At 36.5% G+C, this 27,562-nt stretch overlaps 1 protein-coding gene across 24 annotated transcripts in view; it reads left to right on the top strand.

Moving 5' to 3' along the window:
• Positions 1-27,562, top strand: part of clasp1a (cytoplasmic linker associated protein 1a) — a 79,468-nt gene that overhangs the window by 7,517 nt on the left and 44,389 nt on the right. For all 24 annotated transcript variants that reach the window (XM_049484647.1, XM_049484646.1, XM_049484648.1 and 21 more), the window contains exons 3-8: positions 16,711-16,789; positions 16,969-17,072; positions 18,250-18,341; positions 18,615-18,690; positions 19,146-19,243; positions 23,174-23,238. In XM_049484647.1, the coding sequence (XP_049340604.1) occupies positions 16,711-16,789; positions 16,969-17,072; positions 18,250-18,341; positions 18,615-18,690; positions 19,146-19,243; positions 23,174-23,238 (514 nt within the window). The remainder of the gene's footprint in view (positions 1-16,710; positions 16,790-16,968; positions 17,073-18,249; positions 18,342-18,614; positions 18,691-19,145; positions 19,244-23,173; positions 23,239-27,562) is intronic.

The raw sequence follows: 27,562 nt of genomic DNA, 5'->3' as shown, positions 1-27,562 counted from the left end.
AGTCAGGCTTTTATTGTCATTCCAATACAAGTACAAGTACAGTGCAATGAAATTTAGGTTTTTCTAAAATAATTGTGCATGGAAGAAACAATACAATAAAGACAACAAAGTGCAAATATACTAGAAATTGCACAGCATAGCTCTAAAAAAACTACAATAAATACAATAAACACAGCAAACATTAGACAAATAATTTCTAATGTTATGCTTTGGGACTATTTTGATATACAAATTGGTAACCCAACTCAAAAGGAATGGATTATATCTCACAACTAACAAACCAAGGCCTAATATGCATGGGCCTAATTATTACTATAGTATAATTCAAATGAATGATAATTTTAATTAAAACTTCATTGGCTCATGAGGCATTTGGGTGTCTAAATGACACACATTGCCAGAATACTACTGATTAAGCAGCTTGGCCCAGATACAAAAATTTGGCTCATCCAGAAACTTACTGTGGTCATTTGACATGCCAAGGAAGCTAAACCTGTTGGTCTACACCCAGTCAAAAATGTCCCGTTGGTTTTAGGCACGCCTTAACTAATTACCTCCTGTTTCTAGTAGATTGTGAGAAATGACTGAGATCAGATAACTCTACCTGCAGAAGAGTTTTTACCACGCCAGATGTGGTACACACCTAAAAAACGACCTCACCCTTCATCTAGACGCATGATTTAATAAAACAGTATGAAAATTATGCAGTTAAACAATTAAGGACACAATATTTTATGCCCAATCTGTTCAGTGTAATTTTTAATTTGCACACTTCATTGTAATGTCTTGCACAGCATGGCTTTTTTTTATTCCAGTGCAGATGTGCAGGGGTGTATTTTCATTTTGGTTGTTGTTTAGCTTGTGTGTACACTTTGCTGTTAATCATGAACGAAGGGACTTGTTTCTTTTTATGAACTGTTTTCCTGGATCTAAAGTCATGTGAAAAAAATCACACATTAAAAAAAGATTAAAAACCCCACAACTTCAAAAAAGAAACATATAACATTTACACATATGTTTAATATGTTAATTATACATTTCTTATAACTATCTACCAATCTCTGAAAAGATTTACCCACTCCTCCATGCAGAATTCTTTCAGCTGTCTGAGGCTTAACAATCATTGTTGTATATGGATGTTCTAAATGTTTCCTCAGTATTCAGAGTGGATCTTTGAGGCAGAGCTTTTCAGGCTCTGCTGCAGAAATGAAAATCAAACTAGTTTTGTTTCTTTTAAATAGCATATGCATGTACCCTGACATTATTAACAGTTACAAGAGCTACCAGAAGGTTCTGTGATAATATTCTAGAATTGTTGGAGTCTTCTTTACCTATCTTTTGATTTGCTTTTTGGCTGAAAATGTAAGGATGGTCTGACCTGGCCATGTTGGCTTTTTCTTTTTTTTTCTTTTTTTCATATAAAGTTCTTTACTTGTTAATTATTTACCAGACAGTGGAACAGCTGATTTCTAATAGTTATAAGCTCTTTTTAAATCCCTGTTTTTGTATTTTTTAGTACTTATTTGCTAAATATAAGTAGCATCAATTGCTTTTTGGTGATGTAGACCCCTCTAGTCATATTTTAAATTTGTGTTTTATAGAGGTGTGATTGTACACAGGTCATGGTAAGGCCTTGTATATTTACATGCTTAACATGTATACTCTGTGGGATTGTGTGCAAAGATTTGTGACAACAGTTTGGTACAATTATATGTTCCATTACACCCCTACTATTCAATAGGGGTGTATATGTTACATTACTTGGATTCCTGCCCAACTGTTACTCATCATGCCATGCTTAGCTCATGCTGATTGGCATCTGACTATGGCGAGTGCACAGCTTCTTTTGTATCAGTTCTGTTGGAAATTCCTATTAATTATGATAGCAGTGAAGAGCAAGTGGGAAATTGGCAGGTTGCACTGTCTTGTACTGTTTGTTTGACAGTTGTTGGGTATGTGCAGAAACACTGTGCATGGGCATTTTGAGTGTTTAAAACACCTCTGGCGAGTTACATATGCAAAGATTTACAATATTGATTACCTTATTTTGAAAGTCACATAAAACTGTACATTTGTCATTTTAATTCAATTAAAAAATCTCCCAGCAATACCTCAGATATGTTAAACCAGTTCCATTAAGGTGCTATTACATAAAATCCACTAAAGATTGCTTGTCAGAAGAGGGTTCTGTGTAGAGCTCTAAATGTAGCTTCTCTGTCATCTTTGTGAGGAACACAGACGAGTTAGTTAATGCACATGCACTTCATCTCCATTTTTCCCCTCAACCATTCTTTTCTCCCACTCGAGCCATGTCTGTTCTGTCATTGTGTTCGGTCAATGCTCCCCATTATTTAAAGCCTTCTAATGAAGTCTCCTACTTTTGTCAGGTCTCCACTGGTTGTCTTTGGTATGCTATTGTAGAACTGAAGTGTCTGCTTAAAACTGTAAATGTATTGAACGGCTTATTAAAATGCTAGATGTTTGGCTTGTTATATAATTGCTATATGAATATTTGAAATAGATTTTTTTAATAAATACACTTATTAATCACGCATTTTTATAGTTTGGTCAAATTTGTCTCCTGGACATTTGAACACATTGTGCAGTTTATCAAGGCCTCTTACTACACTTTTACTGATGTTTACATTATGCATTTGTACTGCGAACAATGAGTCCTTTGTGCAAAATTCCTTGTGCCTTGATCTGATGTGAATTTGTTGTCATTTCGTTTCGCAACAGAATTGCAGTGGCGTGAAGTTAGCCTCAAGACTGCTTTTGTTTGTGACACAAGCCTCCAGTTTAACCTGTTATTGTTGGATTTTGAGTAGTGAAAGTATATTTACAAGACAATCTTAGAAATATTTGGACAATTTTTTTCACAGGCATTACATTGGCTAGTCATCATAACTATTTATGTACATATATTTGTAGACAATATGTTGTCACAAAAATGATTGCAATGAAGAAAATTGTCATTTAGACCATGTTTTGGCATATACATTTAAGACCGTTTTTGTAATAAATATAATATTATATAATATATCATAACAGTGCAGTTACATATTTTTAATGGGCAAATGCTTTGTATACCCTACATAATACGTCTGTATTTAAACTTGTAAAGCAAATTTTAAAGGTCTCATTCCATTGTTTTTTTTCCCTTCATTTTAAAATGTCTAGTTTTGTAGTATAAATGAATACATAAGACGAACAGTTAAAATAAAGATTTATAACAGTCTTTGCAATGTCATATGCTACTTTAAAACATGTAATTTCCTGCTAAGTGCAGTTCAGCCACTGCCATAGTCTTAAAGTCTCTGTAAAATGGGAAATCCACCGCAGATGCTATGTAAACCTATGAAAACGCACAGAGGTGGGTAGTCTAGGTCCAGAAAGTAAAATCCAACTCCTCTGGCAGTTGGAACAAAACCCTGGGGTGGATTTTTACTTTTAACTAGTGTAAATACCTAAAGTATTTTACTAAGAACAAGAAAAAGTGGATTTTTATCAGAAGGACACCTTTAAAGTCAACATAGGAGCTTATTAATGTTAAGAAGCTTCTCATGTCACAAAACTCACTGTTTAGAACTGATCGCATTTAACCAATAAGCTAAAATGAAGCTGCATGTTCCTGTGTAATACTGGGGCAGAAGGCCCAATGCTACTCCATCCTTCAGCACAGCTGTTGTGACATCCCTGTTGCCCTGTCACTAAGAATAACATGGTCCACTGATGTAAATGAAGTCTCCTATGTGAATACTTCCTATCAGCTGAGTTACAGTGTGAGGCTGGGACTGAAAGAACAGTAAAAGTGATGAGGTGTTGTATCTTGTGTGGGGAGGTTTAGACATGTGTCAGGATCTGTTAACTCACATGTCGCCTGAGCAAAGCTCACACCAAAGTGCTTGTCTGGAATTATTCTGTTGTGATGACCCCAGCCTGTTGTCTGTTTCAGAACACACACACGCGCACACACACACACAAACCTACGATGAACTGTGATGCATTGCTTGAGTAGGACTGCAATGGATTGCACCAATACAGAATATGTAATAAAGCTGCCAAAATTTTTGTTGTGTGACTATTATTACTGCAGTTTGCCCTGTTTACACTGCTACAACCCATGTGACCCATGTCCCAGACATGTATAGTAACAGAATAGAAGTACTTCACTACTGTACTTAAGTACTAAAATGCTAATGCTATACTGCAGTATTATGTATTCAATTATTTTTCCTGTACTTAAGCTGTAAGCTGATGATGGAGCTGCTCATCATGGAGTAAATTAAGAGACCTTATAAGAAGACCTAATTGCCCCCTGTTCTGCTTTTCACTCTGTGAACTTTCTACTGCTTTCTGTAATAACTACATTGTACACGGTAGTACTACATTTTACTACATTGTCCTACAGTACAACTACATAACTTGAGTACTACATTTTACAATAAACTACTTGCAGTACTTTAGTACAAAAAATGTTGAGTACTTCCACTTTAGTGTGAAGTCACTTTTTTGATAGAGAACTTTTATTTTCAAGCCTGGCTCTAGTACTTTTATACATGTCTGGACTCAGGTCACCACCAGAAGTTTTTTTTGCAATTAGGGAGAGTATAATTGTCATCATCATCATCTTTATTTTTATTAGTTGTATTCTTAAATTCACATCCACAGACATGTTTTTTTCCCATTTGTTTGTTTAGTGCTTAGCTATGAGCACCGTCTTTAGTGCTGTTAAATGCTGAACGGATGGTTTTACAGTGCTGTGTGGGATCTTTGGCACATGTCTATAAATGTTTTGATGTTCATTGGTGATTTTACAACCAGACTTGTTTGCACATGAATGTGTCTCCCAAACTAACCCATGTCTGTCTGAGTCACTGTTTTGTTCTCTGAGGAGAACTCAAGTGAGCTATGCCTATAGTGCAGTTCTAGAGCCATTGTGTGCGTGTGTTGTTATTGTGTTTATAGTATAGTATAGTATACGTTCACATTGCTATCTTCATTAATTAATGTAGAATTCTTGCTTAGATTTGATTTGGCTATTAAATGTCAATGACCTGTATCTGTCTGTAATGTAGACAAATCTTTACTTGAACTCGCTCATTGTGTTCATGCTCATTGCCTCTGCAGTGACTTTTAAATTAGGAGACATTGGTTGAAAAGTTAAAATATAACTGGGAGTTATTTTAACGCGTAGCATGAGCGCAGCAGCCAGTATAATATGAATTGTTTTTGTATTCTGCAATCTATCAGATATCGAATTTATCAGATTGTGGCAGTGATGGAGATCAAGAGATTGATAGTGCTCAGAGGTGACGCAAAATGACTGATGAGTGTAAAGACTTTTCTGTTTTGATATGAATGTGTGTCTACATTTGTTTCTTGCCTAAGAATTATATTCATTGCATGATACTGACTCTATTATGAAAATGCAAAAAAAAAAAAGACAATCAGATCTTAGTCACATCGAAGGGCTGTTTTAAATAGCCTGTCAAGAGGAGTACAGATATGCTCAGTAGACCATAGCACTTATAAAATTGTACTTTTCTCTTTTCACAGAGTTTAGCTTGAAGTGAACTGTATACTGTGATCAAATGTAGGATTTTGTATTAGAATACTGCCACTTCTAACAATTAAGAGTACTTCAGCACCTGTTCACAACCCTATTAGAGGTGAAAGTGTACTGTGTGTTGTGATCACAAACATCATGAACATTATTGTGCTGGGAAGTGTTTGTTGCAGGTTTCCAAGTAATGTACAAGGATCTAGTGCAGTGCAGTGCAGTGCAGTGCAGTGCAGTTTGCCAGTGCTTGGGAGAGAATGCCAGAAGGATGCATTGTTGTGCACTCCCTGAAACACTGTTCCCTACTGGGCTTTGATCCACTCTAGAGATTTCATTGTTGCTTTGGAAAATCTGAGCATTTTATCTCTCGGATAACAGATTCTACGAAAGAGGTGGTGATGTATAAACAATTAAGACAATAAAACGCATGAATAAGTGAATGGTTAGAGAAAATGAACTTCAGCAGTGCCTGCAGAGCTGTTGTAGTTAAAAAGGGACTCTGTGTACAGTGATGTGCTGTTCCTTCTGCTCTTGCTTTAGGGAACATTTTATTTGTTGCTGGATGGCCATGGCCCTGTGGTACTGACGGTCAGATGCAGTATTTCGGATGTCCTTGCTGCCTGAGTGCTTCAGTTATTCTTCATTTGTGTGTAAAGCAGGTTTATGCTTTAGTTAAGATTCTTCTGTCCTAGGTTGTCCTCCAGCATGATTGTATGTTTTTATGACCTGCAGGGGAGATGCTAGACCAGGCCAGGCCAGACTGGGCCAGTCGGGGCAGTCTATAATAATCTCAGTTGCACTTATGCCTCTGTTTTGAATAGTTAGGAAATGGGTGTTGTGCTGAATTAGGTAAGGATCAATACTTTAAGTTCATTCCGGTGCACTGCAGTGATATTCATTACATAAGTAGAACAGAACCCTGGTTTGAGGTATGACTGAAGCAGAGGTGTAACACAGCACATCATACACAACACATCATCACACAGTAATACTATGATAAAAAAAGAATCTTTTTGGAAACAACAGGTATTTATCAAGATTTATTTTGTTTAAAACAAAAAATGTAAAAATTTTATATATAAATATATATATATATATATATATATATATATATATATATATATATATATATATATATATATATATATATATATATATATATTTACAGATTTCTTTGCAGACCTTTTAAAACTATTATACTAAATAATACCTTAACTCTTATTTTGTTGGAGTAGCATATTCTTGAAATGAATCAAACATTTTTTATTATTTTTTTAATTAATTTTTATATCGCTATTGGTTTCATATTGTTATTGCAAAAAATATTTTTCATAAAGAAGTTGCAATTCAGAAAATAGGGTCATTTTTTATATCTCAGAGTTTTAATGACTCATGCTTCTTCAGTGCTAAATTTTAAGAGTACACATTCAACCGATGGACAAACAAGTTTGAGCAGGCAGATGAAACCAAACGCACCTGTGACCATCATACTACAACTAATGACTTGATGCCTGACTGCAAACCACAAGCCGAAACAAGTGGATCTACTCGTCTTCTTGGAAAAAGAACGAAAAAAGAATGATTTTGCAAACAAATATTAATCTTACTAATATCTCTCTCTCTCTCTATATATATATATATATATCTCTCTAAGGTAGGTTAGATCTTCCATTAAAGCTCCTAGTTAAACTCAGTAACTCAGCACATTACAATATTCTCATTTCAAATAATTAGAACTGCCCATAGAACCAAAAAGCATTATACTTTATTTACAGATCAGCCACAGCATTAAATCCAGCTTCTTATATACATTACACTGCTTAGCCATAACATTATAATCACCTTCTTGTTTCTAATTTCCCTGTAGCTGGTCTTTAATATTATTCTAACAATATTAATCCTAGTATTCTGTATTTGTCATTTGATTAATTGCTTTTTTTGTCTGTCAAAGAGTCTATTAAACAGTGGGATTCATTTTGGATCATTGCAGATACTCTACTTTAAAATAGTAATGCAATGAGGAAAAAAGAAATCCTGTATAGAAGAAAAAGATCCATCAAGACATATTGACAGTCAACTATAATCAACAAACATTGCAGGACTTTCAGTCGTACTAGAAACAAATCTAAAGGTGCCTTGAGATTCCCATCTCTTATCAGCAAAGGGTGCAACTTTAAACATTGTACATTTGTTCATTACCTCTGCATTGCCAATGTTAAAGCCTGTATTGACTAATAAAGGAGTGTATTGCCTGCAGCATGACTAACTATCGCTTACAGCATCATAATATATTAATTTATATCCCCTAAATTATGAATCGTATTGTATTTCTTTGTTCTTCCCAATACATAGCCCTCATATTTATTAAACTCTAGAAGAACAGAATGTTTAGATGACTACCTACTACTGTTCTCAAATATCTAAGTTTTATTCATTCATTCATTTTCCTGCTCCTCCAGAAATAAATAACACACTTCTCTGTAATGCTAATCCAGGTGCACACGCTGTGCTAACATGCTGTGTTTCCAACTGTTCAAAATGCTTTGGAGTGAACTGTATTATTCTGAATACGGATTTATTGCAACACAGGTATTTCACAGCCCTGAATCTTCTAATACACTGTAATCGAGATGTTTTTATCAGCACTGCAGACACGGGCATGCTCTGGAATGAATATCTCTTGCCCTTGTGGATTGTTTTTGTTTATATAGGAGCTGGGCCATGTTTAGAGCACTGTGCTTTCATTCTGCTTGTTTTGCTATAACAATCACCCTGCAGTGATCGGTCCCATTAGTCCTGATGAAGTAGATATCAACATCAGGCTCTCATGACATTAGTGTAGGCCTCCTGCTGCACCCGGTGGAGCACCATCTCCTACAGCTTCTACAGAAGTGCCTGTGGTGTGCTATTTAACCGAGTGCTGTTAACAGATCAGTGTGCTAGTGTTGGCATGTTCTGTTATGCTCTGTTTAAAACTCTGATTCTCACAGAGTGAATTAAAAGCTTTATCCTAGATGGGCTCTCTGCATGAGCAGTGATGCTTTTTAATAGCTCTGATAGTGAGTGTAGGAGTTCGGAGAGTGTCAGAGCTGCGCTGCGTCTGATCCCTGAGGGCTCAGCATTTTATAGCCTTCTCCAGGCTTATCTGGCACTTCCTGACCCTTAAATCCAACCTGCATTACTCAGCACAAGAATCAGGCCTGCTTACCAGAGCTCTTTGACTACAGGAGCCTCAGACAGGCTGTCAGTACAGTCATAACAGTGGCATGCGAGGCTCGTCTGAGTTAAAGCTGAAAGTGCTGTCGTTTGCAGATTCACAGTGTTTGAAGGGAGCGTCTTTGTTGTGGAAGAACATTTATGTTGTGGAAGAACAGGCTTTTTTAGTTCAGGTTGATTGGATTCAAGCAGAAAAGTGATAAAAGCATCTGGGTGTGTGTAGGGCTGGGTATCGTTTGGAATATTTCGATATTGATACGATACTTTAAATTCGATACTGATACTAAACAACTGATTTTTTTGGCACTGTCTTGGCACTGACTGTTTCTTAATTGTAACCAACAAAATACAAAAAGTGATAATTATTCTCCTGCAGTGTATTTATTTAACAACTGGCATAAATGTAATCTCTTTCTCATACATTCACGGTGTCAACAAGAGAGTTTACCATTTGTTTTTGGATCTTGTTGGAATGAAAATGATGAGCATGTTGGTGGTGCTTTATTAAGAACAAAAACAACAGTATTACTTGTGCTTAAATGCCTTAAATATATAGACAGACAGACAAAAAAGCAAAAGATGGACTGACCAACAGACATGCGAGAAATGGACCGAATGACAGACCAACAGGTAAGCAACAGACAGACAGACCGACAGACAACCGAGCGAGCAACCCTTGAGACTTCAGCAAAGCAACAGTGTGTCAACAGTTTGAATAAAATGAAGTGTGAATGAATCTTTAGAAGGAGACTCAGACTTTAGAGCACATTGACATGTTTAAAGTATCGAAAATGGGCACAGATTTCTTTATTTAATTTTTTTTTTTTAGCTTTTTGGTACTCCTGTAGTACAGAGACATTTTGGTCGGGCCTTCTTGGTATCTAGTTTTAATACCCAGCTCTGGGTGGGAGTGTTGCATTGTTGTCCAACATGGATATTTTCTTCTCTTTGCCTTTGTGTTCAACTTTATCCTCAAGCCATTTCTTAATAGTTACTCACTGAGTCATTTTTCTGCTTGTGAGCAGCTGCTGAGCAACATTAGCCTCATATTACAGCTGCTTTTATTCGCTGTGCCCCCAGCGCTGGTCCAGAGTGAACTGAGCTGGTAAATGGGCTTTGAACTCTCAGCTCACTGCCAGTAGCTGACTCTGATTCATGACAGGGCCGTCCTTTCTCTCCTTGTGACAGGGCAGGCAACATGGCGACCATAATGATAGCATGGAGAGAACAGGCCGGTGTTCCTGTCCTGTGGCCCTGTCTGGGCCTGTTGCTTTCGCTCTGCTTTAACTCAGCCCAGCTGTTCTCCCGGCTCATGGAAAATCACTGCAGAGAGAGTGAGGGATCACAAAGAAAGCAGCATGTCGGCCTGCCTGCAAGCAAAGCTGACCACCTGAATGTTGACTGTTTTTTAATACAGTGGAATTTGCTGAACAAAGCAGTGGAAGTGACCATGTTTTGGAAAGTTGGTGCATTTGTTTTGGATGCAGGGTTCAGTCTGTGCCAACTAGGGCTGCACAATATTGGAAAAACTGACTGTGCAATATTCAGAATATTGTCTCTTGATATTATTAAAAAATACTGGAATTTTTAACACCAGTTTTCAGAGTTTAAGGATTCAATATACCATTATTTTACTAATGCTACCTCTGGGTAAATTATATAGAGCAGGTATTATCTGCCCAATTATGAGGAAGATGCTGAAACAATAGGCCTATATTGTATAGAAAAATGGTATAAACAACATAATGGAAGATTAAAGTGTTTTTTATTTAACTAGGGAAATTCACCAAATAGCCTAAGCAGAACTACAAATACTACATATACTGTGTGACTTATGTATGTTGTTTTTTGGTATTGCAGTTTGGCCAGTAGTTCAATTATAGCAATGGGCAATATTGTTAAAAAAATAAAAATAAAAATCTCAGTATTCTTCAAATATATAAACGATTTATGATCATCAATTTTTGATTATCAACATTTACTTTCTTTTTTTTTGAAGGATAGTAAACAGCACTCAACATTACATACAGCTTTTATATAAAACGCATTGCAATCATAACATACTTGTATTTAGGTTAAATATAAGGAAAAGAGTAAAATCTGGAAATCTCTGCCACAAGTTTTTTTTTTTTCCTTTCTTCTTGCTTCTGTTTCTGACAGAAGCAAATGTCTGTCTACTGAGATTCGCTCTGCAGCTTCTGTGATGTACAAGGTGTACAATTTCAAATATCCCATTTTGAAAACTGAATTTAAACAATAATTACATTATTCAATTAATTTGATTAACCTCCCAGTCCTAAGTTCAGTATATGTTCAATATTTATTTATTTTACACACACTGACATGCCTGGTGTAGAAGTATGTAAATTTATCATGAAATGTTTCCTCAGTTGGATGGCTTGGAACATCCACACATGTAAAAGTTGTGAGCTTTTGAGATCTTGACTGAGGTTAAATCCCAGTCAGCGTGCTCATATATAAAGGCAAGTTGATTTGTTGGAGTTTAAGTAAATCCTAATGATGGGTTCAAGTTGTGGACAGTGAAGTGGGTGGTATTTGTTGTGACGAGTGGCATCTGGCATTATTCTTTAGCTTCCACAGGACATAGCAAAAGTTATGGGACATGATGCTTGTTCTTGTCTCTTTTTTTTGACATATGGATTAGATGAATGGAGGAATGTATGAATCAATCAGTGTTTTAGTGATAATGCTCAGCATGACCAGGAACCACCTAATTTGACTAACATGCAAAATAACCTACCTCTGACACGCTTTTGCTTTGTTTTAAGATCACAACGAATAGCTTTGTGTTCAACAGAAAGTAACAACATATCGGCTTCAAACGAAACTCTTGAATGCTTTTTAAAGACAGGATGCTGGACTTCACAAGGCTTTTGTACAACCCAGCCTCTATCTCTTACGCCAGGAGGCTAATGGTCATGTGCTGTAGAGCAGGTGACTGCATGCTACTTTTGAATAGCTAATATTTACCCTGATAAACAACATCAAATACAAGTTTTTACTTTCGTGCCTATCAAATCAGGTTTTATTTTATGTTTATAAATATTTGACTACTTAATCTAGGCTAATAAAGACTCACACTCCCTTATGGCATTATGCCTCTTGCTCAGCATGATTGTCTACTAGGGGTGGGAATCGTTTACTATCTCACGATTCGATTCGATTCCGATTTTGGGGGCCACGATTCGATTCAAAATCGATTTTTGATTCAAAACGATTTGAATTATAAAAATTTCTGCTTCTGGCTTATGAATCTTATTGAAAAAAAACCCTCCATAATATACACTGGTCCTGGAGCAAGTAATGTGTTACAAAAACAATAAAATGTGCAGGAATGTGGGTCCTCAGTGACAGAGGAATCACTGGGATATCACAATGACGTTAATGAACAATAAATAAATAATAAATAACACTGCTTTATTACCAGGCTACTAGCGGTGGTGTGTAGGTGACGCTGCTGGGCTGATGTGATGATAGCAGTGGAGCGCTAAAGTTCAGGAGCAGCTGCTGATTAACTAGTTAATTTAAGGTCGTTGTATTTCTTCAGAAAGGGGGCAGGAGGTGGAGAAATTAATTCATATGGTCCATTCCTTAATTCCTCTGTGATGAGGAGCTGAAATTAGCTCTGATTAGCTTATTGTATTTTTCCGTTCCGCCTTAAATGCTGCAGCCCGCTGCCACCTGTAGCGTTATTTAAGGTGGAACTGGAAAGTTAGCTAGTTAGCTAGCTAACAGTTACTGAAACTAACTACTAGCGATCTTTTTTATGCTTGTTATGAAGCATTCTGCCATAAAACATTGAAACTACACGTTAATCTAAGGTAATATAGTGCTTGTTCTGCCATCTTACCGGTGATTCTCAAACACCTACGCTCTGTGTGTGTCTGGAAGATCTCCGTTTGAAAGGACAAGTGCTATCCCCAGGGTTGCCAGGTCCAACAAAAATACCCAGCCCAAAATCAGTCTAAAACCCGCCCCTCAGAATCGATTTTGGGACATTTTAAATCGATTCTGAATCGTAGTAAATGAGAATCAAGATTCTTATGTGAATCGATTTTTTGGCACACCTCTATTGTCTACATCCCTGCATGCTCTCTCGAGTTACCAGTTTACTCTGTAATCCCATACTGATGGCCTGAATACACTGTATACTGTACAGTGTAGGGCTGCAACGCTAATGGGGACACACGGATCTGGGAAGCAGAATGAGCTTATTTCACTGGTTCTATTAGTCAGGAAGGTAACCTAGCAACGAGACCCACCCAGGTGTCTTAACAGGTGATAAAAGGAGGATGCAGAAATAATAAAATATATTATAATTAGTTTGGAAACATAGTTTTGTTTAATGGTGTCATTGGCATGTCATCTTGTTTTGAGGGTGAGATTTGTTTTATAGGGTTCAGATTTGTTTTATAGAGTACAATAATGATGCAAGTGCACTAGGAGTTTTCTCTGTGCCTCGTTTGTGTGAATGAATGATTTATAGATCATTTCTATCATTAATGACCATTACCAATATACACATTTATAACTTACAGAAAGACTAAACTCCCGAGTATAACCTAAACATTCATAAATTTAATCAATTTTAACTTTTAATTTTAAATCTTTTTTTCAATTAATGTAGTGTTTTCATTGTTGGCGGATTGTAGCAGTATGTCCAGCGTCGCTTTGTCCTTTTTTTGGCTTACAATAATTCGGATGGTGTCGATGATTCTGATATATTTCCAATATCATTGTGCATCCCTAATCATTTTAGGGTAAATAATTGTTCAGGAGGGATATTTCTGCCCAATGTACCACATACAACTCTTTACATACACCCACTCATCAAGGGGGAATTTAACACAATTATCATGCAATTAATTTCCTGTAAAGTTAACTTTTATAAAAAAAAAAAAAATTAAAAAATATATCTGAATAAATAAACAACTGACTCATTCACACAAGTGGACTCTCCTCGCTAAGAAAAACATAATAAATAATATTTATTGTCTAAGCTTTTATTATTCACTTATGGCATCAGCATTATTTGTGTTATAGAAAGCTTTATAAAGACAAATTACAAAGGAGGTGTGTTTAACCCTTTGATGCGCAACATGGGTCAAAAGAGTCCCTGCGGAGATAAAATTTTCTAAATCTTTGCCAAAATTTATTTAGTCATTCAGTATTCAAAGTATTCCTTAGTTAATTAGTTTTTGATCATGGTACATCCTAGTACATAGTACATTTTTCCTGTCTTATATTTGAATATAAGCCTATTTTTTTATCACCACCACTCTAACGCACGACATGGGTCAATTATGACTCACTAGGGGTGTGCGATATGACGATAACAGATCGTGAAGTATTATAAGGTGTCTACGATAAGCCATCACAGAAAAACCGCTGGATCGTTAAGCACATTCTATCCACTACAGCAGTTTTCTGCTCAGCCAAAGCTCACTATTTGCTAGTGCCCTTTCACGCACACTAGTGGCCCGCACATAAACCAATCAGCTCACCGGAACACCTTTGCTTACTTCCCCTCCCCTTTTCTCACAAGCGCGAAGCCATGAATGAAAACACAGCGGCAGAGTTAGTTTCTTAAAAAAGGTCGATTTCAGTAATATGGACCTGGTTTGGATTTTTCCAAGCTGATGTTACACAATCAACAGTAATATGTAAAATTTGCACAGAGGTCGTTCTCGCGTCGGACGGAAGCGCGACAAATCTTTTTAACCACTTAAAGAGGCGACATGCCAAACAGTACGCTGAAAGTCAGGTAACCGGCAGATTAACCACACCGCAGCTAGCAGAGGCTAATGCTACAGCCGGACCAAAACAAACAACGCTAACGCGGTCATTTGAGAGAGGCAATCCCTACGAGAAGAGAAGTAAACGATGGAGAGAGGTAACAGAAGCGTTTTGAATCACTTTTTACCTGGCAAAGGACATAGTTCCTTTTAAAACAGTGAAAAAAAAACCAGCCATAAATACTTTATTTTTTCTAAAAAAAAAAAAAAAGTTTTGTTCTAAATTACATTGTCAGCTAAGCAGTTAAGTCTTAAATCCTGTCAAAACATTCAGTGCTAATAGTAATACTTAAGTTACAGGAAGATTTTTCTACAGCATTTTTTTATTTAACTGCTTTTATTAAATTGTTACTGTCTTGGTCTTGCCTTGTTATTTTTGTGGTAGGCTAAGTTTGCTGTTTAAACAGCAAGATTGCACTTTCCCTGAATGGTGTTTTTGTGTACCATTTTAAACCAGTGTTAATAGATTAAACTCTGTTCAAAACGTGGCTTGGCCAAAATGGTTTGGTTTTTAGTTCTGTATTTAAGAATGGTTAGATTGTTTGATTGTACTCAAGCAACATGAAAAGAATCATGATGTACTAATTTTGCCATATCGCCCACCCCTATGACTCACATTTATTTTCTATGTAACTTAATGTATGGCTGAGTGTTTCTATGATATATATTAGCAATAAATTAATTCAATAATTCAGAATTCAAGGTACTTCTCAGTTAACTTGTTATAAATCATCATGTAATTTCTTTTTTTTTATCTTTGAATAAAAGCTCTTTTTTATCACTACACCTCTAAAGCACAACTTTGGTTAAAAATGACAAACATTAATGTTTTAATAATAATTCATGTATCGCTGAGTTTCTTTAGCACAGATCTTCATTGATTTTTTGTGCATATGTTGTGCATCAAAAGGTTAAGTATGATTTGAATTGGTATTTGCTGTCAAATCAATTAAGTATTTGTATACTCTTAAGCCTGAATATTTGTCTCCTGTGAGAGCAATCGTGAAGACCACTGGTATTCATAATGCTTTCAGAGTAGTTAATGGATACTTATTAATGGAGTTATTAATATTAATAATAATTAATAACTCATCTGAGTTCATCTGGGTTTAAAGCATGTGCTTGAAGGAAGCCAAGGAACAGAATGCAGTAGAAACAAAAGCTGAGGAAAGACAATGAGCCTCCCTTCCAGGCTCTGTGGTGGAAGTGAGTGATAAAAATAGCCATAAAGAGAGTGTGTGTTAAAGTCTGAGAGAAGCGAAGAAGCCAGGAGAGGGGATGGGTTTGGACTGCAGGGCAGTGGAGTAAGGGTTTACTATCTGTCTGTCTGTCTGGGTGTTTGAAGCACACCATCAGCTGTGGTTGGGAGTGGTCTTTCTGACAGATCAGTGATGCAGAGGAAGACCATGCTGTCTTTTTGTAGGTCTAAACCCAATGACCAGCAGGCAGTGTTACAACACATTACACCTGGCATGCTAGGACTGGTAGGGAAAAATTAAGGAGGCCTAATAAAAAAATAAATAGATTATCAAATAGTAAAAAAGACATCCCATTCTTTGCTTCCTGAAGACTATTTGTTTTTCCTTAGCTGATGTGGCTTAGCTGTCTCTCATCACCATGATTACTGTAATTCTCCTTTGTCTAAGAACAAAGGATCAGGATTATACCTTCAACCCATCTGCTGATGGAGCTAAAGTCGTTGAATCTGGAATCTGTAGGTGCAGGGAACTCCTATGCTAGCAGTGAGTGAATTTACTGGATGATATTGTGTATATATATATATAGGGGTTCCAGGTTCCATCTGCCCTAGATAGATCAGCCAAAGCACTGAAAAAGATGGATTAGCATTTAACTATTATTAAGACATACAGACAAATTTACTTCATGCATTTCACTTCACTCACTGGTGTATTTATTGTTTACTTGCAGTAAAATGTCTCTAGTAAAACCTAGGGTATAAACAAGATACATAGAAGATGCAAAAAACATGAACTGTTGTCACTGTGCTACACAAGCTCAGCACAACCAAGTATCACAACCTAATATCATATTTGATGGCATGTTCTGTTTTGTTATCTGTATATTGATTAATTTTAGTTTTTTTTGTTTTCGCAGTTGGCTCTTCTTGGATTGGAAATATTGTCTGCCTTAGTGACTCGATTGCAAGACCGCTTTCGGGCGCAAGTTGGAACAGGTAACATAGAAATATTTTATTTATTCAAATTTAAAAGGAAGACGTTACAGTATTTACATGCAATGCTACATGTAGAAAGCTATAGATACAAAAATAAGTACATTCATTTTTATTTGCTTATGGTTGCTTGCAGTTTGTTAGATTATGTTATGTTTATGTGCTGTTTTCTGTGCTTTCAGTTTTACCTAGCTTAATTGATCGGTTAGGCGATGCCAAAGATCAAGTCAGAGACCAGGACCAGACGCTGCTGCTGAAGATCATGGAACAGGCTGCTAATCCTCAGGTAACTGAAAGCATTCACAATAAAATTGTGAAGTATACATGTGAAGCTGTGGGTGATTCTCATTTTCAGTACAGCTGAAACTTCATAAACAAAACAATCAAATTAAATGTTAAAAGGATTAGAAAAACAAAAACAAATGAGATTTAATTAAGAAGCAATTATACTGAGTAAGTGGACGGGCTAAAATGTAAAGCAGTGAAGTAAAGAAAAATTATAATAATAATAATAATAATAAACAAATAAAAAAACAAGTAACTAAAATATGTTGGAAATAAAATAAAAGATAAAGGTACATAGTATACCATTAATACTGTGCTAATGTGTGTCATTTTTTATTAAAGAATTTGTCCATGAATATCTGGGTCTGTACCCAGACCACAGTCCTTCTTTTAGTTATCTCTGCAGTTTTACAGTTTATCTATACAAGTTTGAGTGGAGTATTCTTTTATTAAGGTTTGTGTGTTGTTTGTGTCCTGGTGTGATTAGTATTGTTGGCAGTTTGCTTCATTAAGTGGATTGTGCTGTTTTACATCGTTGTGCAAGTGATTTGACTTTGATAAATGCCACCATTCTCCTACAGAGTTAATTACACCAGAAATTAAAACGTAATTAGAAGCTCTTTTAGCATTATTTCTGTGTTTAACAGAAGCAAACCTAGATATTTTAAAATCTAGGGGATTCGGAAGGTCGTGATCTTTGTACAGCAAAGGCTGAACTAGACATTTTGTAAATTATTTTTGTATTAAATCATATTAAATGAAAAATTGTATTTTTTTATTTACAATGTTTAAACCCCTTATGTGAGGCAATGCAAAAAAATATTTAAAAGTATGGAAAGTAATGATCAGCCAAGCTTGCATGTTGTATAATTGACATTTCAGGTGCGTTACCGGTTGGATGCCTATTCACTAAGTAGGCACTAAACAGTGCTAAATAATTTGCATAGCAGTGTGGTATTATTGTATTAGTATTGTATTATGATATAATATGATGTTTCTGCTAAAAAAACATCCCTGAATATTGGGGGTGATCTTGGGAGATATATTGAAGGACAGATTTCACTTAGTTAATGGGCAATATTCCAGGCCTGCAGAGGAATGAGTTGTCAGAGCCTTAATAAGATTAGCACTCATTAATTTGAATTGATACCAATGCATTTGTGTGATTGTCCTTCCAGTACATGTGGGACAGAATGCTGGGGGGATTTAAACACAAAAACAACAGGACCAGAGAAGGAGTCTGTCTATGTCTCATTGCAACACTAAACGTGTAAGTATCAGTAAAGTCTCTGTAAAGTTATTGCTTTTAATAATTGTTTTTGTTTCAAATTACAAGCCTTAATTGAATCTGTGACCGTTTTTTTATTGTAAGATGTTTTTGTAATGCTTTTTTTTTTAAAGTAACTGCGAATATATTTGTATACAGTGTAGTCTTTAGTAATTCTACATTTTCTACTAATTATAGATAATTTTGATGTGGTTTAATATGTGAAAGATTAGTAAATAGTATCTGTTCCTCTCTTTTATGTCTTTCTTGTTGTAGATATGGTGCCCAAGGTTTAACCCTAAGCAAAATTGTACCACATATATGTAATCTACTAGGGGACCCCACAAGTCAGGTATGTTTTCTATTGCTATTAGCTATTTTAATAACTTCCGTATCTCTTTTGTTTTAAGATTAAAGGCTTTATGTGAGATAATCTAAATAAACTCATGATATGGTCAATTAAAAATGTTAATCTTTCTCTGGGAGCAAAACACATCTGTGTGTGTATTTTCTGTGAGTCACTGCGCCCCCTGGTGGTTGATTTCAGTAAATGAACCACAAATGATCACTTGAAGTGTTTTATGTTCTGAGAAGTGCATTGTAAGGAAATAAATAGATGCACCACTGAAAATTATTTTTTTGGGATATTTATGAGCTGAAAACAAACATCTGAGCTATTTAGTGTTCTGTAATGTTGTACTGCTTATGACCTCTTGGTAACTGCTATACTATATACTGTGTAGATTCAGTGTAGACACATTTTGTGTGTTTGTGATTTATTAATGCTGTCCTTTATGTTCTGCCCAGGTGAGGGACAGTGCCATGAATTGCCTTGTGGAAATATATAGACATGTTGGAGAGCGAGTTAGAGTGGACCTCAGCAAAAAAGGATTACCACAGTCCAGGTAAGAGAGAGACACGTTTTGTTAATTTTTCTCTCACACTTTTCATTTAACACACAACATTCAAAAAATATATTATAGAAATAATGGCCTTACACAGTTTTTCTGTTTTTTTTTTTTTTTTTTTTTTTTGATTACTCAGACTAACTGCCTTCACAAAATAGGACAGTCAGTTCTTCAGTTCTTCAGGTGTAAATGCCTCACCACACACATCAGCTTGAATTTCAGTCTGTATTGTAGTGAACTATTGGTTTTATACTGTAATGTCTGCTCAATTTATCTGTTTTTATTTAAAAGACATTCATATTCGTGCCTAACAAGTTTAAATATCAGTATTAAAAACTAAAGAATAATAAGAATAGTAAAATTAGGCATTTTTTGTTTTAAAAAAGGTTTAATGTACACACGTTTTTGTACATTTGTACATTTTTAATTTTCAACTGTAATTATCATTATCATTATTATTATGTGTCAAGATGTTTTTATTCTCATGTTTTTACTGTAATTTTGGACCAGAGATAGACGACTAATGAAAAAAAGATTTTAAAAAGTATGTGAAAAGCTTTTCCTAATAATCCTTTTAAATGATGAAGTATTTGACATTAATCAGCCCAATTAATGATTAAATTATAGTCATTTAAATTGAACATTGGTCATCACATTACACTGGCATTTTCATTTTCAATTTCATTTTGTTGCAGTAGTATTTTCTTGAAATATATAATTTTTGTAATTCAGTGTTTTATTATATTGCCAAGAGTATTGTTATTGCGAAAATACCATTAAATATTGTGATATTATTTTAGGGCCATATCGCCCACCCCTACTCTGCATATTCATGTCCAACTTTAGAGTCTTGTTGTGTTCTGTCGTGTGTCATTTGGTGCTGGGTAAAGTGTACAGTAAATTAAATAAACTGTAATAGTTATCTGTGAACAGCTGTGTCTAACACATGCGCACACTGAGAGGAAATCCAGTCAGAGTGATTCACGGCTGAGAGCCCTGAGAGCTCTATTTGTGCTGTTTGAGCTATGACTTTTGGACAGGCCTGTGTAAGACATCTGCTAGGGACTAGCCACAAGTGAAGGATACACACAGATGAGGACAGCATGCCATTTTATATACATTTCTGAGGCCTGAATGTGACTGTAATGTCTGTTAAGTGTGTGTTACCCTCTCATTGAGACTGGGGTCAGCCTGAGGGGAGCATCTGCTTCTCAGATCATGTCATTTGTGTTTTAAAGGCTGTGAGAGATTCTTTTAGACCCTGCCCCGGGGGGGCGAACGCATGATGCTGGAGCGACTCTGATCAGCTGTTTGTACATTTTGAATTTCCCCTTCACCATAGGGGATTGCCAGGGGTGGGTGATGTGAGGAAAAATATTTATCTATATGTTATTACTATACAATATATTACATAATAATAGAAAATGTTATGTCACATTTATGCAGCCATAAGGCTGCAATCAAAATTATGCAATGCTACCACACAAATTTTCTTATATAGTGGTTCAATGTTGCCTTTTATTTGCCATTTTTAATTGCAAATTCAGATCCATTTAAAAAGAAGAGCTGGTAATTAGATTAGTGGCATTTTCACATGGGGCACCCTAGTCAGTGACTGTAGATCCAGTTCCTAATCCCTTTACTTACTTAAAAGATTACTGCACAATTAAGAACGGCTGAATTAAAATACTTTTGCACATATGTTACAACAGAATCCTTTTTGTGTGACTGCAGTTATTTTGTCATCATGTTTTAGAAGGCAGTGGCTAAACACAAATGTGAGGCACTGTTTAGCAGCAAGAATGTGTACAGAGTACACTCTGTACATTATTAAGGGCTCGTCAGACTGAAAGACTTTTACACAGAAACAGTGCTGTGTCTCATTATAGGGAAATCAAAGCTAAATAAACAGATTTTAAGACAACACCGGTGTTGGAGTTTGTGTTAGCGAGTTTAAAAGAAACCTGTTCTTAAAGGCTCCACCTCATGGATTAGTTTCTCTTCGGCTGTATTTGGTCAGCTTAACTGTGTTTTGATGAAAGACATCTACCGGTGGTGGAGCACGACAGCAGCTCTGCAGCTGATGACTTGTAGTGACAGAACTTTGTTTGTTGGGCAGCTTTTTGTTGCAGATTCATGTTTCTAGTTGTTAGGACAGGTTTGTTCTTTTGCTAGTATGAATGTTTTTGACTTTGTTTCAGCTGAGCTCAGTACTGCCTGTTGTGTTTATTTAGCGTAACCTATTAATGTAAATGAGCCGCTATGTCAACTTTCTTTGAAATGGTGGTATATTTTATTAATTAAACGTTTTTGCAGTCTAATTCTATGATCTAAATCTTTTTTACTAATTAAAAGTTCAAATTGCTCTAGCTTGCCATCAGCAGCTGGAGTCCAAGAGAGCACAATAAAGGCCATTTTATGTTTCTATGTCGAACCTTCACCGTAGCCTACCATACCCAGCGAGAGTGTGCAGCGGAGTGCATTCAGTGTGCGCATATCTACGTATCTGCGGCTATGCGTTGCTCCGCGTTGCTTTGCAGTTTTACCTGTGAAGGTGTGAATGTGTGGGCGGAACACGAGGCCCGGTGGACCAATCACAGCTGCAGCTTACGTTTCTTATTTACTTTTCTGGAGAGGTGCACTTCGGGCTACAGACCAATTTATACCTTATCAAACCTGCGTGCACCCTGCACGTAACAATGGGTATTAAGTAACTGGCCTTTTAAATTGTGGAGAGGACTGTGTAAAATTAGGGGAAAAAAATATATGAAAGAAGTTTTTGTGTGTAGATGGATAGAGGATTTATGAATTAAATTATACTCTTGGTACCCACATTGAGTCTAGTACATGTTATTCACTTCTACTATAACAAGTTCATGCGTCAGTCTATTATGAAGAGCCTGAACAGAAGGAGTAAACCCTTTTATCTTCTCTGAACTCTAAACTCTAAACACCTTCTAATGGCTATATTCTGCCTTGCACTCTCAGGAAGTCGAAGGTGCTGTTCTCTCCAGCACAGCAGAATGAGCTCACTGAGAGTTTTACAGAGATCGGAGAGAACCAGCTCTCGTCTGCAGAGCCCTGGGGAAGTATGTCTGAGTCACTCATCTCTGATTGAGTCGAGTTCTGAGAGGGTGTAGGAGGAATTTTTCTGGAGGTGTCCAGAATGTGAATCTTTTGTTGAGGTGGGGAGCATTCTGGGAAGGGGTCTGAAGATTTGTGCTGCGTGTACAGATGAGGTTGGTTCAGAAGTAGGGGGTGACTCCACTGTATTTTTTTTTTTTTTTTTTACACATTATATAATTACCATTTTAACATGTTGCCTGATGAAAAACTGCACCTTCCAGACAGTAGATGTTTTGCTTCTTTTGTTTAAACATTATTTCCTACCAATAATCCCATAATACAAATAATTTGTAGTCACTTTTATGGATTTGTGTCTCGTAAAAGACACTGTGATAGTAAAAGATAGAAACTATCAGTAAAATATTGTTTGAATATTTGTAATTCATCTCTGTGAAGGCAGCATACATAAACTCTGAATCTGACCACTAATGTTGTTTTCAGAATGTAAAATGTATTTATAAACATAAATCCTGAAACCTTCTGTATCAGAGGTTCTATAACAGTAATAGACTCACCCTGGTATGCACCGTTCTGACAGAAACTGCAAATTGTATTTATACAACATACCTGGCAGGAACCTTCTGTCATATGGACATGCTTCTGGGAATCAGGGGGCATGACTGCTATTATTGGAATGCCCTTAAACTTGGTTGCTTTAGGTACTTGCAGATTTCTAAAAGTAACTATTATTGTTCAGTTTGTGCCTGTGGTTTACTGAAGTGCTGAAAACAGATATAAATGCTCCTCTTTGTTGTGTTTGTGAAGAAGGAATTAACCCATTTTGTTCTCCATTTTTTTTAGATTGAATGTGATTTTCGCCAGATTTGATGAAGTCCAAAGATCTGGGAACATGATTCTCTCTTCAGGTAAGATATTAAGAGTCTTGCTTAAAATTGTACAGTTTTCTCTGCCATTGCAATTGGCTTTATGCCAACTATAAGGAGGTGATTTTTAATGGACTATATAGATTATGGGGAAGTTTGTTTGAAGACTTTATTGAAATTACTTGAAGCTCTTATTTGGCTTTAGAACTGATTGTTTAAATCTTGAATGCATTAATTCAGTATTTTAAGTTTGATTGTGGCTGTATAAAGACCATTCTTTTCTTCTGACTGGATGGTTTGCTGTATTCTAGTGCAGGAGATTGGTAATCTGCTATGGTTAGCCTTTAGCCTTGGTAGTACCTGTGGCAGCCCTTGTCTAGATTGGGTTTTAGAGGCTGCTTTTGGGTAGGGTTCCTCTTGGTGAGAGATCAGTGAATGCTCAACATGCTTCTTAAAACACTTAAAGCCAAATTACTTAGACAGACAGAGGGTGAATCTTTAGACAGATAGAAGCTTGGAGGGTTTTTCCCGACAAATTGCCCGCTTATATGGACCTCAGAGATGCTGTGATGCTGCAAGTGTCTTTTAGGGGGTTCATTTTCTGAACAAACTCATCTTTTGTCCCTTCCTTTAATTCTGACTACAGAAACTTTCTGACTAAAAGCAGAAAATGTGTAACATTTTAGATCTGAGTAAGGTATCGACATGGGTTATTTCCTAGACTCAAGGTTGTTCTCCTTATCTTTGGCAGATAGGTGTGTGTGTGTTTCTATCCCTCATGTTTTGTGTTGGGCTAAGGGCCAGGTTTGCAGGCTGCTCAGTAGCTCAGTAGTCACTGTGCCTACTGTAGGTCCTGCATGGGGCCTCATATGTCACATTCCAGTAGTGCAGGGGAAAGTAGTAGGTGAAAAGGCAAACAAGTGCACATGGCATTCGGTTTGTGTATTGTAGGTGGCAAAGAACTGATCCATTGTAGAGCCATAATGGAGCCATTTCTTCCCCTCAGAATGGTATTTTGTTCTTGGAAGCACTGTTATGTTAAACCACAATATTGTTGTCTGTATTGAATGTGCTTCTGTGGATAAAAATCTTTGGAAACAGATGATTCATATCTGTGCTTTATGAAAAGCCAAGGACACATGCTTGCACACTAGAACCTTGAGCGCAGGTATTGCTATATATTGCAGGTATAGTGGTCAGCACTGTCAGTACAAAAAGTGGTTCAGGGGAAAATACCATGTGCTATGAGAACAGTGCAGGTAAAGTAGCCCAAACCTGATTTTTGTCCCCATGTTTGAAACAAATATTGCATTGGTATGACAGTGTGAACGGCGAGAAACACAATAAATCTTACATTTTCAGTTCTGATTTGGATAACTTTTAAACACTGTGTAGAATTCCTATTTGAATGGCTATGTGAGACTTTACTGATGGTTCAATGGCAATTTATTGCTCACAATGTTAAAGACAAAAAGCAAAAATAAAAAATAAACTAACATAAACCAGCGTAAGCACTTGTGCCTCAACAAATGCATAAACCATGAGCTATGCTTCTTTCAAAATAAAAGTTTTCACAAACTACGCAACGTTCCTTTAGGTTTTTAAAAAAGGCATAGTGACTCAAACAATTACGCTAACAAGAATAAACATTTTAACAAACTAAATAAATATTCTTAATACACCTTTGTGGCCATTTACACACTGGAAAAAAAAATCGCTCTTCCATCCAAATCTGTGTACTCCTCTTCAAATTACTTCCATGGCCACAGGTCTATAAAAGTCAAGCAGACTGCGTCTACAAACATTAATGAAAAGTGAGTCGCTCTCAGGAGCACCACCCAAACTGTAACAATACAAATACACCTAAATAAAGACCCAAATTGTGTAACTTTATACATTCACAACTATTTTTTTCTGAGGTCCTGAGATTTTCTGTCTTTGACATGATGTTTCTTATTGGACAACCTGTGTGCTTTAGATTTAGAAACAGGGCTGACCTCAGGTCAAGAGGCTGGTTGTTAACTGATGCACCAGTGCTGGCTACTGATGTGCACTGATTAACTAGTTAATTAGTTAACAAGTTAAAAAGTTAATGTCCGGTTATTATTTAGCGAATTATCACCTTTGTACATGTTGTTAACATTAATTGCTACCTTTTACTCCAAAATCCTGTTGGCCAAACCCTGTCTGGATGGCACTGTATGCTAGAGCCTTGGAACAGATGGAGGGTCATATCAATAAAGTTTTCAATATGCTCTTTCAAATTGAATTTTTCACAGTTGTACAGTTACTATATTTATCCCAGAGGGCAAGACCAGCATAAGGCTGCTACCTCACAGCACGGCTGCGCAGAATTGGCAAGCCCTGCTCTTCCACACTCGCACTTATTTGCCATGAAGACAAATAGCTCGAGCTGCTCAGCACTCCATTGTAATGAGTGGCTTCATTTACAAGCTCTCTAGCTCTCTAGCTGTGTAGTTTCCTTCATGGTTGCCAGGAGACCAGATTTGTTTCATAATTCTGGAGGATCTGCTCTGTTTTCTCATCTTGCAGCACAAGTGTTAGCATGTGTAGCCCCTGCGTATTTCTTACTGACCTATATATTCAGAGTCGGGGCTTAATTGGAGATGCTCAGATCATTTAGAAAGCTTACTGAACACTAGGGACTTGTTTATTGATGTTGTGTAACACAACGTGTTACCCCTTTAAAGCCAATAGTTCACTGATACTGATACCATAAAGCAATTGACCTACATCAGATCGTGTTGCCTCTAGATGATGCTTGATTGAAGCCAGCAGCGTGTTCGCAATGATTATTATGCTTCCCTTCTTGCATGCCTTACTAAGATCTTATTTTCAGTTTTTAATATATTTTTTAACTTGTTTTTTATTGAGTATTAGTAATATTCGCCACTTTACAGTCAGGTCTTATAAAGGTTTACATATTGTTGAGTACAAATTCTCATTAATAGTCATATACCGTACACTTCAAATACACTTTAAATACAATTAAATAGAAATTACAATTACACTGCTGTCAAAGCATGATCAACATTGTTGGACTCCATTGTCTAACTTTTTTTTTCCTTTATTTAGTCTCTTCCCTCTTTAGAATATATGTTACTTCTTGCATATTATGTAACACTCATAGGCACTGTATTCAGGATTCATATGTTTGGACAGTGGTTTTGAGCTAGTTCACAGTTATACCCTTTATTTCTGCTGCAAATTAAACCTGAGGGAGGTAGATCTGGCTTATGTTGTCAAAACCTTGGCGGACCGTTTTTTAAGCTCTTCTAAAAGGTTTTAAATGTTGTTCATCAGCCAATAAATACAGTTTTTTTAAGCTTAATACATCTCATTTTGGGATACAGAACACTGTCTTTACCAAGTTAAAACCTATAAAAAATGGTTGTATATTTCAAGATTTATAGGCACCTATTCAATATGTAATTTAGGGTTGATATCTGTGATGGTGCTCTGTATTAGCAGATACTTAAAAATCTGACATCAATCTCAGTATTGTACTTATCATACTTATCCGAAATAGAACTACTGGTTCTTCCAGCAAAACAGTCCATTAAACACAACTTCACTGTAACCATGGACTCGCTTTCACTCTCCCCGACAAAGGTAACTAGGAACCTGGGTGTTACTTGGTTCTGCTGCTCATTTCATTTCCCGACTACTACAATTTTGTGCTAACAGGCCTCCCAACCAGTGTTGTAAAGCCACTACATATGGTCCAGAATATGGTCCCGCCAAAATGGGCACATGTTAACCCACTGCTCGTTAAGCTCCACTGGCTACCAGTTGCTGCTCATATTAAATTTAAAGCATATACGTTCACCTACAGAAAAGTGATTATTGAACTTCATCCCTTCTTCCTGCATTCACTCCTAAAGGTCTGTGCTACCTCCCGGCCTCCATACTTCTTCAGTGAACGTCCCCTGGCTTTACCAAACATTCACATAAAGCAATCGAGACTGACCTTCACAAATCTCCTAAAGACCGAGCTTTTCAAAGAGCACTTAACTCTCCAAATACCTCCAACAAACTATATCAAACTGCTTTACCTGCTTCCCCTCCTCCTTTCCTTGTCTATCCCAATATTACCCATTTGGTTTCTTCAGACCCTGCCTAAAATGCTTTTGCAGTGGACTTTTATGTCCTGTATTGCTTATGTATCTCATTATTTGTAAATCACTTTGAATAAGTTTGCTTAATGCAATGCAATCTATTGTAATGTCCCTATTGGTAATATTCCAACTGGTTCTAAATGTGCTGTCTAGGCCTGGGGCATCCGGACACATCGCTTCCTGTGGAGAGAAGTATCAGCAGTGTTTTGCTTACTGATACAGGCTCC

The sequence above is a fragment of the Astyanax mexicanus genome, chromosome 11 (genome assembly GCF_023375975.1).
Source record: "Astyanax mexicanus isolate ESR-SI-001 chromosome 11, AstMex3_surface, whole genome shotgun sequence".
Classification (NCBI taxonomy): domain Eukaryota; kingdom Metazoa; phylum Chordata; class Actinopteri; order Characiformes; family Acestrorhamphidae; genus Astyanax; species Astyanax mexicanus.
Note: the sequence above shows the minus strand (reverse complement) of the source record. Positions and strands in the feature narration are given on the sequence as shown.